This window comes from Oryx dammah, unplaced genomic scaffold (assembly GCF_014754425.2).
Source record: "Oryx dammah isolate SB20612 unplaced genomic scaffold, SCBI_Odam_1.1 HiC_scaffold_2, whole genome shotgun sequence".
Lineage (NCBI taxonomy): Eukaryota > Metazoa > Chordata > Mammalia > Artiodactyla > Bovidae > Oryx > Oryx dammah.
In genome coordinates this window covers 158,487,912-158,502,262 of record NW_024070186.1, presented here as the reverse complement: position 1 = coordinate 158,502,262, position 14,351 = coordinate 158,487,912, and the positions used below count along the sequence as shown (strand labels likewise).

The window sequence follows — 14,351 nt, the reverse complement described above, 5'->3', positions numbered from 1 at the left end:
TGTGAACAAGTGCCACTGCCCGGCAGTCGGGTCAGAGTGGCAGAACCCCACCCACACGAGACTTCTGGGAGGATGGACAGTGGCCAGAGGGGCAGAGAGGTAGCAGCAGCTTGGTTCTACTGCAAGGCTGCCTGGGGGAGGTGCAAGTGGAGGAGGGAGTTTGCACGGGTGTGTGTGACACATGTGTTCTGAGGCAGTGTGTGTGCAGAAGTGCAGGAGCGAGCCGTGTAAAGACCTGAGGGAAACCTGCCTGCAAGAAGAGGCAGCAAGTGCAGAGGCCCTGTGGGAGCAGTCAGCTGTTCAAGAATCAGCAAAGATGGTGGAGAAGACAGCGAGTGAGGCAGAGAGTTGAGGGGAAGACCCGAGTGTACAGTGGGGCCTCCAGGATCAGGACGGGGTCCTGTGGGCAGAGCTGGTCCCAGCTGGACTGGACAGTCGGGCCCGCGAGGATGGGGACTCTGACCAGTCTGCTCAGGGCCTGCAGCAGTGCCCGGCCCCTGAGAGGCCCCACTCTGCACAGGGGCCCCACTCTGCACAGGGGCCTGGCAAATCTGGGGTGGGGGCCAGTGCTCAGACTCGGGGTGAGGACAGGCGCTCACCTCAGCGACGTCGGCCAGGGACCGGGACACAAAGGAGTCTCGCGAGTTCCCGTCCAGCAGGCTGGGGCCCAGCAGGGAGGTGCCGCTGCTGGTCCCGACAGGGGTAGGCAGCATCTTCCGGCTCTTCTCCGGGGAGATGAAGCTCGCTGCACGGAGGAGGGAGAGGCCTGAACAACTGGGCCTGGGCCCCCCGGCCATCCCGGCGCCCTGGCTGGAGGCGTCAGGCCACACCTGCCCTGCCCCACTGGGGAGCGCTGCAGGGCCCGCCACACTGGGGAGCGCTGCAGGGCCCGCCACAGCCCAGGGGGTCGCCATGCACCCCTGCCTCCATGTGCACTTGTGCGCTCGTGCTCCGGGCTCGCGACCTCCCTCTGACAGGGGCTCTGCACTGCTCCCTGGGACTTTCTGAGCACAGAACTTGTGGAGAGAACTGGCCGCCAGTCCCACCCAAACCAGAGCCCCTGTCTGTTCTGGACTGCCAGGTGTCGTGCCCTCCCTGGTACTGGCCTGGCTTGCCATGGTCCAGCCTGCCCTGCTCCGAGCCGGGTGCACACCCTGGCCACGCTCTACAAATGCAAGGTGTGCGGGTCCCAGACCTGCCACAGGAGTGCCTCTGGGTAGGAGATGGAAGCTGGCGGGTCTCCTAACACCTCCTTCCCGACACACGAGCACTCAGTGCCGGGTGTGTCCAGATGCCAGCTCTGCGCATCCCGGCACCCCCAGACTCACCAAACAAGCTGCTGAGTGACGAGTCCGTGGGGTCGCTAGGGCACCACTGGGGGTCGTGGGTGGGAGAGGCGATCCAGTCTGGCTGGGGGCTGCTGGACGGGGAGGGCAGGCTCTTGGAACTGTCGCTGCCATTCAGTTTTGCTGGAGAGAGAGGGACTCCTTCACCTGTTGACCAAAGTTTGGGGTCAGACACCATGTGGGGTGAATGGCTGAGGGAGCACAGCATATGCAGCTGAGCTGGGAGGCCCAGGACCCCACTAGGGCCCCCTAACAGCAGGGACATGCACCCATCATCAGACACGGACACTGGCCACAACGGAGGCGGCCCGTGCTGAAGTGGCACCTGAGCCCTCTTGCTGCTGCCGACAGCAGCCCTGCAAGCTGCCTGGTGTCCCCAACACCCCAGGGAGGGGAACAAGCTCAAAGGGGCTGGTCACTGGCCCATGATGACATGCTGCCAGCTGCTGACTCAGCTCTGAATCCATGGCTGGCCTCCACCACCAGGTGCCAACCACACTGTCTTCTATGGCACCGTCTCCAGGAGCTGGGGAGCCAAAGCCCATAGGAACCAGCCCAACCCCTCCTAGAATCTGCCAGCCAACAGGCATCACCCCAGTTCAGAGCCGGTGAGGAGATGGCCTGCCTGATCCCCAGGCCAGAGACGCCACATCAGCCCCTCTGTATCCCAAAGCCCGGGCAGTTACTCCAGACCACCATGGCTCAGGTCCTGCCCACAACAGTCTTGTCTGCCAGTGCCGCCCCCACCAAGGTTGGCGGTGCCTCAAAGATGCAGAGGCTCAACGACCAGAAGAGCTGAGCTGGACAACAAGGTGCCCAGAGGCGGCAGTCAGTTCCCCAAGGGAACCGAGTCTGGGAGGCTGGCAGCGGCGCCTGTGGCTCACCATACTGGCCAGAGCTGATGGCAATCTCGATGATGGAGTCACTGATGTGTGTGGCAGGCTCTCCCTGTGAGAGCACGTCCTCAGGTGGGCCGGGCAGTGAGATGTCCAGTAGGGCAGAGACGTTAGGCGGGGAGAGCCGGGTGCTGGAGGCCTCCGATGGGGGCAGCGGTGTGGAGAGCCCATTGTGGACAGGGGCCTTGGACAGCTCAGACAAGGAGAGAACGGGTGGGTTCTGTGGAGACAGGCACTACTGAGACACAACGGAACAGGCAGCCTTATCTAGGAATGAAAGACAACCGGGCCCCGCAGAGCAGTGACTGAGGATGAGGACAGCAAGAGAGGCAGAGACCCCAGCCGCTACACACTCTCCCACCAGGAAACGCCCCTAGGCAATCACCACCCCCAGAAACCCTGGAGGAGCACAGAGTTGAGGGCTAGGCCAACGTGGCCTGGATCTGCTTCCACCCACAGCTGAGAACTCTTCTCCCTGGCCCAGAAAACTTAAGTCCCTGAAGGACTGTGTCTCGATCAGCCAGCTTGCAGAGGGAAGTTGGCAGCCTGAGAGGGAGCCATGTGTGCATGATCGAGGCAGGTGCAGGGAGGCACGGGCACCGGGCATCATGGGGGGGAAGTCCAGGCCCACGAGCAGGACCATGAGGTGGGACATGGCGCTCCCCAGGGTGTGGGGCAGCTACTTTGCTCAGCAGTCAGCAGTACACTCTACCTGGAAACCATCAGCCACTGGCTCCTGCCTTGAGGGGACGCTGATGAATGGGTCGCTTGTGGCCTACAGCAACACAAGGAAGACGCAGGTGAGTGCGGGCCAGCTGGTGCCAGGCTCCCGCGGGGGAGCCGCTGCAGCCCACAGCTCCTCACAGGCAGGACACAGATGAGGGATGGGAACCGCTCCCGGGGGCAAGAAAGCCTGCTGCTCTCAGAGCGCGCCCCCTGCACTGCCCCACACTGAAGACCATCTGTGAGTGCACAGCCAACTTGCCAAAGCAAGAGGTCGAGCTCGTGGTACCCAGGCAGGGCTGGCTTTGGTCCTAAGGAGCTGCCCGCAGAGCAGGGGGCCAAGGCAGCACCCGAGTGGCCGAGAGTCCTGGGCTCGTCAGCTGCTCTGCCTCCATCCACGGCTCAGCCACTGCGCCACGTGGCCTCACTCAGGCCCTGGCCTCCCTGTTCAGTGACCTCCTCCCTCCAGAGCAGAGCTGGAGTCCCACACCACCTCAGCCTGTGCCTGTGACTATCAGGGACTGGACCCTAACGTGCCACCCCTGGAGCTGGTGGCTGCTGGGTGAAGCCCTCTACACACACTCACCCCTACAGCAGGGAGGGGGTCTCCATTCTGGTGGGGGCCGGTGGAGTCTGGCCCCGTGACAGCCACCGTCACTTCATCTGAAGATAGCGGGGCGATGCCGGACAAGCCATCTGTGTCCAGGACTGGCAGGGGGCTCCCAGGGATGATGCCAGCACTTTTAGCTGCTAGGTCGATAGCACCTGGAGAAGGAACGACATGCAAGGCTCTGCTCTCATGACACCTGATGCCCGCATGGAGGGGACCCCCACATGCAGGCCTCGTGTACACATCAGGCAGAATCGCAGACTTACTGGCCAGGGGGCCCGTGGCCTGTGGGGGGAGGACCTTGGGCACGATCGGCCGGGACACAGCTGCTTTGGCCAGGGAGGACTGGACGGGCCGGAAGGAGCCTCTCCCTGTGAGGATGTGAGCGGAGGCAGACACATCAGCTGCACAAGCCAACAGCTGCTGGGCTTGCAGCAGGGCTGCACACACTCCCCTTCCCAACCAGGCTCCTGCACAGCCACGGTCCCGACCACAACGCTAAGCCGAGCTGGAAACCACTGAAATGTCCTAACACTTGCTATCTTGAGGAAGTCAGCAGTCACAGAGGACCCCAATGGGCAGAAAGCACTATTGCCTATGACAGCGGCATCACTGCACCTCCTGGGGGCTGCTGAATGGCTGTGGTCATGGCTGTCGTCCCCAGGAATAGCCCTTTAGGGTGGCTGTTCCCTGAGTCACAGGCTCCTCTGAGATGGTCAGAACCTAAGACCTAGGGCCAAAATTCTGTCTCTTCCACCTGGGTCCTTCCTGGCAGGCATTCTGCCATTGAAAAGTAGGTGTGAGAAAAAGCCATTGACTGCTGTCTGGGTCTTGGGAAATGAAGACCGATAGGATAAAGCATGGAATATGTGCCTCACTGAAGGAATCTTTCTGCATAAGATTCACTCCAAAGAGCAGAGGCCCCTCTGAGCTTGAGGGAGTACGGAGCGTAAGTCATGCCCCTACGGACTCACGTACCTGACTAAACGCCTGAAGACATCATGGACAGGGTGGACAAGAGACCCTCCTCTAAAGTGAATTGAGCACAGCACCCCGTCCAGGGCCACGCGAGCCCACCTGGGGAGGAAACTGCCTGCAAACCACTGGTCAGCAGTAAACACCTGCCTGCCCACACCACTGCCTGGGCCCACTGCCCACTGCAGCTGCACCCCCTGCTTGAGTTGATAGAATGGACCCAGGAAAGCCTGGAAGGTAACTCAGAGAGCCATGGGGACAGACGTCTGTGATTCCCCAAGTCGGGGCTGCGAGGAAAGGAAAGCTTCCTGAGGAGCCACGGTGCCCACCGGTCACGGAGGAATTCGACAGGATGGAGAAGGAGCAGACATTGTGGGACTGGTTTTCAGATGGCCTCGGAAGCAGCGTTCTCTGTGGAGGAAAAACAGGCAGAGTGACCACCACCGGCTGCGAGAAGCAGGCTCATCGCTGATGCTGCCAGTTGTCGATGTGAAACGCGGACAGAGTGTGTCAGCCAGGGAGGCTGGTGGCGCGACAGCTCTGCGTGCACAGGGGGGCCTCACTGGGCTCTGCCAGGCGCCTTGAGCCGGTGCGCTGACTGTCCACGAGGTGAGAGGCCCCGGACCCCTGGCTAGCCTTGCGTCTCTTTGAAAGGGCCGGGCAGGACAGCCTGCGGCTCTGGCCCCGTGGTGTTTGTTGCGGCTACTCGCGTCCACCCCGGCGCTGTGAAAGCAGCCGTGCACAGCAGGGAGCTGAAGGGCCAGGGCCGTGTGCCAGTGAGACCTACAAAGACCGTAAAGTGAAGGAACCACGAATGAAGTGTGATTCCAGTTACGTGAAATGCTCAGAACTGGCAGCTCCCAAGGGACAGGAAGTGGCTCCAGGGTTGGGAGGGAGCGGTGTGGGTAACAGGTCGGAGTTCTGTTTGGGGCATGAGAAGGTTCTGGGATGACGCAGCAAGGGGCTGCATAACCCCACAAACATACTAAAACCCTGAACTGTATGCTTTAAACGGGCAGGCTTCCTTAGTATCAATAAAACTGTTGAAGAACAATACAAAATAGCCACAGGCAGGTGGCAAGGGCGTCCTGGCTGTGACGCTGGGCTGCAGTGCGTCCTCCAAGCCAGGAAGTGTGCTCCCTCATCCAGGGCGGAGGGTTTATGTATTTAACCAAATACACTAAAAACTAAATGCCCCAATGTTATATCAGGGTGCACAAAAAACATGGGGCACTTGGAATACATCTTCCTTTCTGAGGTCTGTGATGCAATCCCTCATTCCTAAATAAATTAATTCCAAAACAGGAACAGATTTCTGCATCTAGTAAAAGGAGAACTATGCATTAATCCACAAACATTCATCCATTTCCAAGCCTACAGTTCTTTCACCATCATCTCCTTCATCTGTCACCTCCACGTAAAAACGCCCCTTTTCTCCTGTGGCTCTCACACCCGGCTCTCCCCTGTGGGTCTCCATGGGTGCTCCCAGCTTCATGACAACGAGCCCAGGAGAGGTCTGGCCTCTGGCCGACCCATAAACCTTGCCAACTGCTTCCATTGACGTGTTTATAAATAGATGTTCTGAGAGCCTCAAATATAGTCCAATCTCAGACATTCTTGGAACCTAAATCCCTAGAACTTTCTGTCTTTTCTTCTAAGCAGTTTCATGCTGTGCTGAGACTGCCTTTATTTTCAGGTACAGTTACAATCGCTGTGACTACTCTGTCTATCCTAATTATTTATAAGGAAGAGGAAAGGGCAAGGACCTCCCCACTTTACATGGTAAACCTGAGACCCAGGAGGACACCAGCGTGTTCTGAGCAACCTGGCCGGCGGGACGGGCCAGCCCTCAAGGAGGTGCACAGGTGGGTGGGGTGCTGACCTGGACCACCAACGGCTTCCGCAGGTGCCGGTTCCGCAGCTTCCTGGGCTTTGGCAGGAAGAAGTCCGACTGCATCTGTGGGGAGACAGTGCTGGGCTGAGTGCGCCCTGTCCGCGCCTGGGCGGCCTGGCAGCTGGGGGCGGGGTGTGGGGGGGCCCACTTACGCTGATGGAGCTCAGGTGCTGCCGGAATGTCAGCTCTGTCTCCTTGTTGGGAAAAAAAAGCTTTCCATGCCGGCTGTTGGGCGGCAATGTTGTTGGGACAGCAAAAAGGCCACCATCTGAGTCACTGCTGCCCGTGCTGGCAGGACTGGCCACCAAGAGGGGCCTCGGAGGGTTTCTCAGACCTAGAGACGAAGAAGGGATGACGGCAGTGCTCCCCAAGCACCACCACCAGTGCAGAAGGGTGTCCACCGGGAAGAAAATCAGAAAGGAATTCTTGACAACCCTATCTGCTGTCCGAGAAAGAAATCTCCTGTATATCCGTCCTCTAAGAAGCTGCTTTTCTCCTTCTCTCCCTGAAATTCTGGTCTTCACCAAGTAAGCACATCAGAGCTTTCCTTGACCTCTGCTGACCTCAGTGGAAGGGCAGATGCACCTTCCGAGTCATCCAGTCTAGACCAGAGGTCAGCAAATGCTCTCTGGACACGGCCAGACAAGAAGTCAGCCTTGAGCACACGGTCTCTGCTGAACTCAGCACAAAAGCAGCCACAGACAACCTGTGAGCCAGTGGCAGTGTAAATAAAATAAAACTTTATTTACAACTTTATTTACAACCAGCAAGCTGTGGACCATGGTCCACTGATCCTCTTGGTCTTAGTCTGATTATACAGAAAAAAGACCCAAAGATAAAAGAACAAAATATTTATGAACTACTATCTGGGGACTCCGGGCTTCCCACACGGCACGGCAGTAAAGAATCTACCTGCCCATGCAGGAGACTCGAGATGAGGTTTCGATCTCTGGGTCAGATGATCCCCTGAAGGAGGTGATGGTCAACCACTCCAGTATTCTTGCCTAGAGAATGCCATGGACAGAGGGGCCTGGCGGGCTACAGTCCATGGGGTCGCAAAAGTCGGCCATGACTGAGCAACTGAACAACATTCGGGGACTCTGCCAACTGTTTTCATCACAGCTGCTGCTGCAGCTTATTTCATGGAAGAGACAGGTTCCCTTTCTTTGTTCTTTATTTGCAAATCTGTGAGGCTGAACTGACACACAGAGTCCAGAGATAGTATCTTCCCAATGCCTGTCAGGATTCTAGAACTGCAGGTGCCTTGGGCCAGAAGCATCCTCAATCAAGGAAAAATGTGGATATTTAAGAGTTCACAGAATCATAAAACTAAAGCCCAGAGAGAAGGGGGAGAAGACCATACAGCCTATCTGCTGGCACCACCCTGGTTCAACTCTGATGAACGTGCCTCTGCTCTGAGGACAATGGGCTCAGAGTCTGTGGCTGCCCCACAGGGGGCCACAGCCAGAGAAAGACCAACACCAGGAGGGAAACAGAAAACACGGACGGCAGGAGAAGGGGGCCTGACCCTCCACCAGCGTCGCTCTTTAGAATGCGTGCAGAGTGAGCAATGCCAGTCACAACGATGTATTTTTTTCCTAATAAAAACAGTAAGTAAATCGACACCTTAGGGAAACGGGTTTTGTCTCTCCTGGGGTTTTATGTGCCACATGACCGAATAAAAGACCCTGAACAATTACTTCCCAGACACAACTGTGGACCAGCAGGTAAGCCAGTCTTGCTTTCCAAGATTTGTGTTCAGCTGGTGGGGAATCCCTTAACTGAAGGCCTCACTATTCTATTATTTCAGAGGAAAAGAAAAGCAGCCTTTCTAAGACCCAGAAAGAACCAACCCTCCTCAGGCTCTAAGCCACCAGTTTAGCAGGACACAGAGGCTCCTGGTGACCTCAGAAGGCAGATCCCCCAAGGTGAACAGACTGGCCAGGGTCCCCCACATCTCCTGCCAGCTCTCACACAGTACCCCAGGGCTTTTGCACTGGGCCCTGCTCTCCCCTCCCCATGAGGTGGTGGTGATTTCTCTACCCGCATGCCATCCACCAGCCTGGGGCCGACATAGTGGAGCCCCAGGCCGCCGCAGGCCCAGCGGCCACATGTGGCCATCCAAGCCTCACCTGAGGAACAAGGTACGGAGCTGGGCGAGAAGACCTTGCTGTGGCGGAGGGCAGCCTGGTTTCGGGGGCAGCGCGGGCTGCGGGAGCTGACGGTCACTACTTTTCCTGGCGGTGTCGTTGACTGCTCCTCCTGGGCAGGCCTCACGGAGGCTGTGGAGCCAGTGTTCGTCTCTGGAGCCTGGGACAGAAACAGGCCGAGACATTGGCCAACTCGGCACATGGACGATGCTTTTGGAGCAAGTGCCGGGGATGGAGACACAGAAATACACTTGAGTGTGGAGGGACAGCAGAGGGTCAGAGGTCACATGCCATGACACATGGTCAGTGCCCCAGGCCCCCAGGGAAACAGCTGCTGTCCTCTGGGAGCCCTCTGCCTTCACTGTCATGGTGGCATAGACAGGCTATACCCGCAGTGACAGGAGGGGACGCCGAGCAGCAAGCCACAGGGACTCACCTTCTTAAAGCCTCTTCTGTGAGTCAGAGAAAGGAAACATTAAGAGTAATTTCTAAAGCTAAACACAAGCATGGCGAAAGAGCCCTCTGCAGAGTCAAACCCCCCACCTCAGGGGTTTCGTGGGCCTGCCTGAGGCCACGGCTCCCACCAGCCTGGCTGCCATCAAGTGCCCGGGCCCCTACCACACAGGAACCCCTTCCGCGCACCATGCCTATGACTTCACTGCCCCGGCCGCCAGCACCACTGCTCTCAAGTACACTGAAACCTGCCCTGTTCTCAGCTCCGGGCCACGCTGCCCCCGCGCCCGTCCGAGGCTCCTCCCCGTGGCCCACACGCTTAGGCACAGAGGCCTCCCCACAGCCAGGCACAGCGCGGCCTGTGTGAGCCCCGCAGGACAGGACGAAGGCCTGCAGCACAGAGCACCAGGGCCCGGCGTGCACCCCACCCCACTCCAGGGAACCGCAGGCCAGCCTCGGACCAGCTCCTCTGGGAGCCCTTGGGCCCGACCACCTGCCCCAAGGCCAATCCCTCCTCTCTGGACCACCCCACTTACCAGCCGGGGGTTGACCTCGGTGGAGATGAGCTTCAGCAGGCAGCTGAGGAGGCGCTGCTTGTGGAAGGTGGCGGGCGGGGGACCGGAGTGGGGGCCTGGGGCCTCTGGGCCCAGCACTGCCAGCCAGTCGTACTCCAGCTGCAGCTTGCTGGGCTTGCCCATCATGAGGTAGACTTCAGCCAGCGTGAGGCTCTCAGAGGTCTGCAGGTTCCAGCCCTCCTCGCGCAGCTGCTGGGCCAGCCGGCTGGCAGGGACATCCTTCGAAGGCTTGGCAGCGGGCTGGCCCTGAGGCGGAGGGTCCAAGAGGCTCACCTTCTCCTGAGGCTCCTCTGCAGGCGTGTCCACCAAGTCTTTAGTGCAGACGTCTGGCTGGAACCCGGGGCTGGACTGAGGCTCCAGGCCGGGCGGGCCACGGACAGGGGACAGGGCCCTGGTCCGCGTGAGGTCAGCCCCCTCTGCACTGCGGGCCTCTGGGGACGGCCAGGCCGCAGGCCGTGGGTCCGCATGGAGGCCCTGCTCGGGAATGATGAGGTCCTGGCAGGACTTCATGTAGCGGGGGAAGGGGTCCAGCAGGGACAGCTCGTCCTCCAGATCCGGGAGCTGGCCGCAAGAACAAGCTGGTGCCCTGGGCTCTTGGGCGGGGCCGTCCCCGCCCTCTGCAGTGGTGGCCACTGGGGTCTTCTCAAGCTGGCCCCCAGCATCCTGCAGCCCCGGAGGGAGCCTGTCGGAGGCGTCTGGGCTGCTGAAATTTGCGGCAGCCCCCTCCCCAGGGGCACTTTCTGGGGAACTCTCCCCGGAGCTCTGTGAGGCATCGGTGGAGGGAGGGGGCCGCCCCCCGGCCTTGGCCTCGGAAATGGCCCTCGGGCACTTCAGCTGACCCCTGGCTGTGCCCTGCCCGCTCTGGATGCCCAGGATCTGAGCCGGGGGCAGTGTATGGGTGTCCTTGGCGCTTTGCTTGCACCGGCCACCCTCCTGCCAGTGTACTGTGCAGAAGGCCTTGGAGTGTACCACGCGGGCCACACCTGGCAGCGGCGTCAGCGTGCAATTCTCGCCCGGGAACAAGTGCAGCGCCACCTTCTCCTGCGGCGGCTCCGAGAACGAGTCCTGCAACTGCCGCTCCTCCAGCGTCTTCCGCTGGGCACACCGTTAAGGATCCACTCGTGGCAGCTCGCGCCCCCAGGCCACTGCGCCTCGGTGAGACAGGAGGGGCACTTCCTTCTGTAGGGGCCCCACACCCACAGAGGGTCCCCACACGGCCTCTGGGCTGGGGACCGCACAGGACATGGAGAGCTGACCTCAGTCATTTCCCTCAACCTGCTGGCAGGGGTGCCCTGGCCACAGCCCATGGGCCACACAGCAGCCATTCAGGCATGGAGCGCTGTTATGACAAGAGTTCTCATACTGTGAGGAAGCCACAAAGGGGGCTCAGACCTCAAGCCCAGAGGACGAAGGGCTGTGGGTTTTAGTTCTGTTCCACACCAGCTCATGGCCCAAATGCTACACCCCAGGGCTCTGCTGCAAAGCCAGGACTGAGACAGAGATGCCCCCAGTCTCAGGCAGCAGGTGCTGTGGGGTCCCAGGGATGCTTCAGTAAGAAAAAGATACGATTCGCACTTCGTGAAGCGCCCACTTCTGCTTCAGGAACTCAATGAGGCTGGAGACCTTCCGATGTAGCTCCACGATCATCCTGCACAGAACGAGACAGAGGCAGGGGCTGGGACGTGCAGGGCCTTCTGGGAGTCCGGGAGGCTGTGGTGGTAAGACGCTGCCAGGATCTCAAGGCCCGAGCCACACTCTCCCTGCAGAACCCCTGGCTCCTTTCCTAACACCAACCCTTTAAACTGAGAAAAGTGGAGGCCCAATGAAACTGCAAGAAAAAGTAGGAGAACCCAAGGGCCCTTTACAGGACGAGGCCTCAACCAGGACAGGGCCGGGCACAATGGCCCGTCTCTCCCACCAGCTCCTCCAGGAGTCAGAGTGGGGCCAGCCTGAATGAAACCCAAGAAAATAAAAATATGTATGGGAGGAATGAAGTCCTGACCCAGGCTACGACACAGATGAACCCTGAGACCACAATGCTCACTGAGAGAGGTCAGACAGAAAGGACCCACGTACAGTTTCTGCTGATGTCAAATGTCCAGCACTGGTGAATCTACAAGGACCAGTGTAGGGAGGCTGATGGGGCCTGGGGAAGGGGCAGGGGGATGGGGAGTGAGTGTTAGGTGGGCATGGGGTTTCCTCTTGGGGGATGAAAATTTCTGCAACTAGAGGTCACGGCTATACAACACTGTGAAGGTGCCCAATGCCCTGAACTGGGCCCTTAAAAGAGCTCACAGTTAATCTACAAAATAATGAGAACTGGAGAATGACCCATTCTTGGGTGCCTGGTGCATAGCCAGACACACATCAGGGACACAGCAGGAGAAAAAAGGGAGCGGGTCTCAGGGAAAGAGGAGGGAAGACCCTGAAGCTGTCAGCCTGTGACCACGTGATGCATTCACACCGGCTGTCAGCCTGCAAAACCCCAGCCAGCGACGCAAACGCCGCTCCGGAGTCCGAGGACCCCGTGCCGAGGCAGCCCTCACACTACCTCAGGTGGAGCCGGGGCACCAGTGGCGGCTGCTGCTCCCCCAGGGGCCCCTCTAGCCCTGTCCCTTGCAGCTCACTCCCCTGCCAGCGTCGAGTGCCTCACCGGAGCCGCGGGTTCTGGGCGAGGCTCTGCACGCGGGCCCAGGCATGGTTGTTCCGTGGCTGCAGCTCCACAGGGACTCTCAGGGGCAGGCGCACTGGCTTCTGGTCCTCTTCGTCACTCAGGCCTGCGATAGGAAGGGGCTTTAGAGCCATCTGTCCGGGTACAGACAGACCTCGATGATACAGTGAAGCTCTTGGTCGGACCGTTAAGGTGCCCAGAGAGGAGGAGGGGCAAGCAGCCGTGGGGAACACTGGAGGGGGGTAGGGCGAGGAGCGGCCCTACATCTGCCACAGCCACCGCATGCCCGCTGTGCCACACCCTAGCCTGGCCACAGGAGACTTGCCCTGACACCTCCAATGCACCATCTCAGGACAGCTGGGGCTTCAGAGCTGGACTAGAAGCCTGAGTGGACACATCACTGCGCCTGGAGTCACAGTTCAGGAGCAATCAACCAGGCTCGGCCGCCACGGGATGCCGTGGGACGTTTTCAGCTCAGGCTGGAAATCACTAAACGCAGTCGTCCAGCAAGCCTCCCTGACGGGAACGGGCCCTCAACGCCCGGCCTGGCCCGCCCCAGTGGAGCTGTGTCTGACGTACCATCGGGGTCACAGAGTTTCTTCAGGGCGCGGCACATGGGTGCTTTGATCCGCAGGTTCCTCCCTTTGTACCGGACTGTGGTGGCCCTGGGAGAGGGGTTGAAGGAGCGCTGAGGCCTCAGAGTCGAGTCACTCCCACCCTGTGCAGTGATGGAGGGCCCCGGCCGAGCACACAGCCTGGCCTCCGGGGGTTCTGCTCAGCCCCATGAGAGGGCCCCTGCAGAAGCTCCCAGGGTTGCAGGCAGATGGACGTCACACGACAGACAACAAGGCTGGCTCTGGACCTCCCTGAGCAGGCAGCACGCCACAAAGGGGGTGCCCACCGCTCAGGACGCGCCCTGCCCTCCTGCCTGGCCACAAGCACCCGCCACTGCCCACCCAACAGCCTGCTCCCGGCGGGGGCCCCCACCCCAGAGCAGATGGGCTCACCCACCTCTACGTGACCCCTCAACCCACCCCACCTCTGCCCATCAGGAACGTCACTCAGGCCTCTGCAAACCACCCTGGGGGTCGAGTGGAGGCTGGGGCCCTGGAAGCCAGCAGGTGGGGGTGCTGCATGCTTGTGCTCCCCACACTGACCTGCGGCGGGCCCAGATTCAGTGGGGCCTGCCCTACACAGGTTACAGCTGTGGGTGACTCTCTCTCTGAACACTGCTGTGGCAACAATTTATACAATGTTCAAATTACATAAAGAAATACTACTAGTAACTAATTAAAGAAAAATAAAAGCCACAAAAAATAGCTCCCTCTGAAAACACATTTGGTACACTTTGGCAATACTCAATAAAGGTAGATTGTCTTCAAGACTGCAGCCAAACAAGGTAGGCCAGACAATTATGAAAGATTGGGGGTGATCAGGAAGGTCCCTGCCGCCTTTATGTTCTTGCTCCACTTGAAAACAAATCACAAATGACGCGTCTTGGCTAGAACTTCCAAATAAAACCACCACAAGACTCCACGAACAAGTCCCTAAGAAAACACATTGGCCAGCTACCCAATGGTTGGTGAACAAACACAAGTTTATGTTTTACCAATGGTTCAAGGCTGATATCTATTGCTTTTATGACTGCTTTTACCTATTTTAAAAATTGAACTACAATACTGTGTTAGTTTCAGAAGCATAGTAAAGAGATTAGGTTATATATGTATATATTCTTTTCTGGTTCTCACAAGATATCACTATTACAAGATACTGAACACAGTTCCCTCTGCTACACAATAACTCCATATTTGTTTTACATATGGTACTGTGTATCTGCTAACCCCCAACTCTTTTTAACTTTTATCCCTCCACCCCCTTACCCTCTGGTAACCATAAAGTTTGTTTTCTACATCTATGAATCTGTTTCTGTTTCGTAAATAAGTCCATTTGTATTATTTTTTAGACTCCATCAATGGACATGAGTTTGAGCAAACTCCGGGAGATGGTGAAGGACAGGGCAGCCTGGCGTGCTCCAGGCCATGGGGTTGAAAAGTTGGA

At 58.6% G+C, this 14,351-nt stretch overlaps 1 protein-coding gene across 1 annotated transcript in view; it reads right to left on the bottom strand.

Annotated features, from left to right (window-relative positions):
• CRAMP1 (cramped chromatin regulator homolog 1) overlaps positions 1 to 14,351 on the bottom strand; it is a 44,398-nt gene that overhangs the window by 3,878 nt on the left and 26,169 nt on the right. Inside the window, exons 7-20 of the mRNA XM_040253654.1 lie at positions 12,873 to 12,958; positions 12,276 to 12,399; positions 11,189 to 11,270; positions 9,584 to 10,717; positions 8,577 to 8,754; positions 6,597 to 6,778; positions 6,433 to 6,507; positions 4,880 to 4,961; positions 3,842 to 3,946; positions 3,552 to 3,730; positions 2,955 to 3,017; positions 2,231 to 2,462; positions 1,329 to 1,493; positions 600 to 745 (exon numbers count right to left, since the gene is read on the bottom strand). Coding sequence (XP_040109588.1) covers positions 600 to 745; positions 1,329 to 1,493; positions 2,231 to 2,462; positions 2,955 to 3,017; positions 3,552 to 3,730; positions 3,842 to 3,946; positions 4,880 to 4,961; positions 6,433 to 6,507; positions 6,597 to 6,778; positions 8,577 to 8,754; positions 9,584 to 10,717; positions 11,189 to 11,270; positions 12,276 to 12,399; positions 12,873 to 12,958 — 2,833 coding nt within the window. The remainder of the gene's footprint in view (positions 1 to 599; positions 746 to 1,328; positions 1,494 to 2,230; positions 2,463 to 2,954; positions 3,018 to 3,551; positions 3,731 to 3,841; positions 3,947 to 4,879; positions 4,962 to 6,432; positions 6,508 to 6,596; positions 6,779 to 8,576; positions 8,755 to 9,583; positions 10,718 to 11,188; positions 11,271 to 12,275; positions 12,400 to 12,872; positions 12,959 to 14,351) is intronic.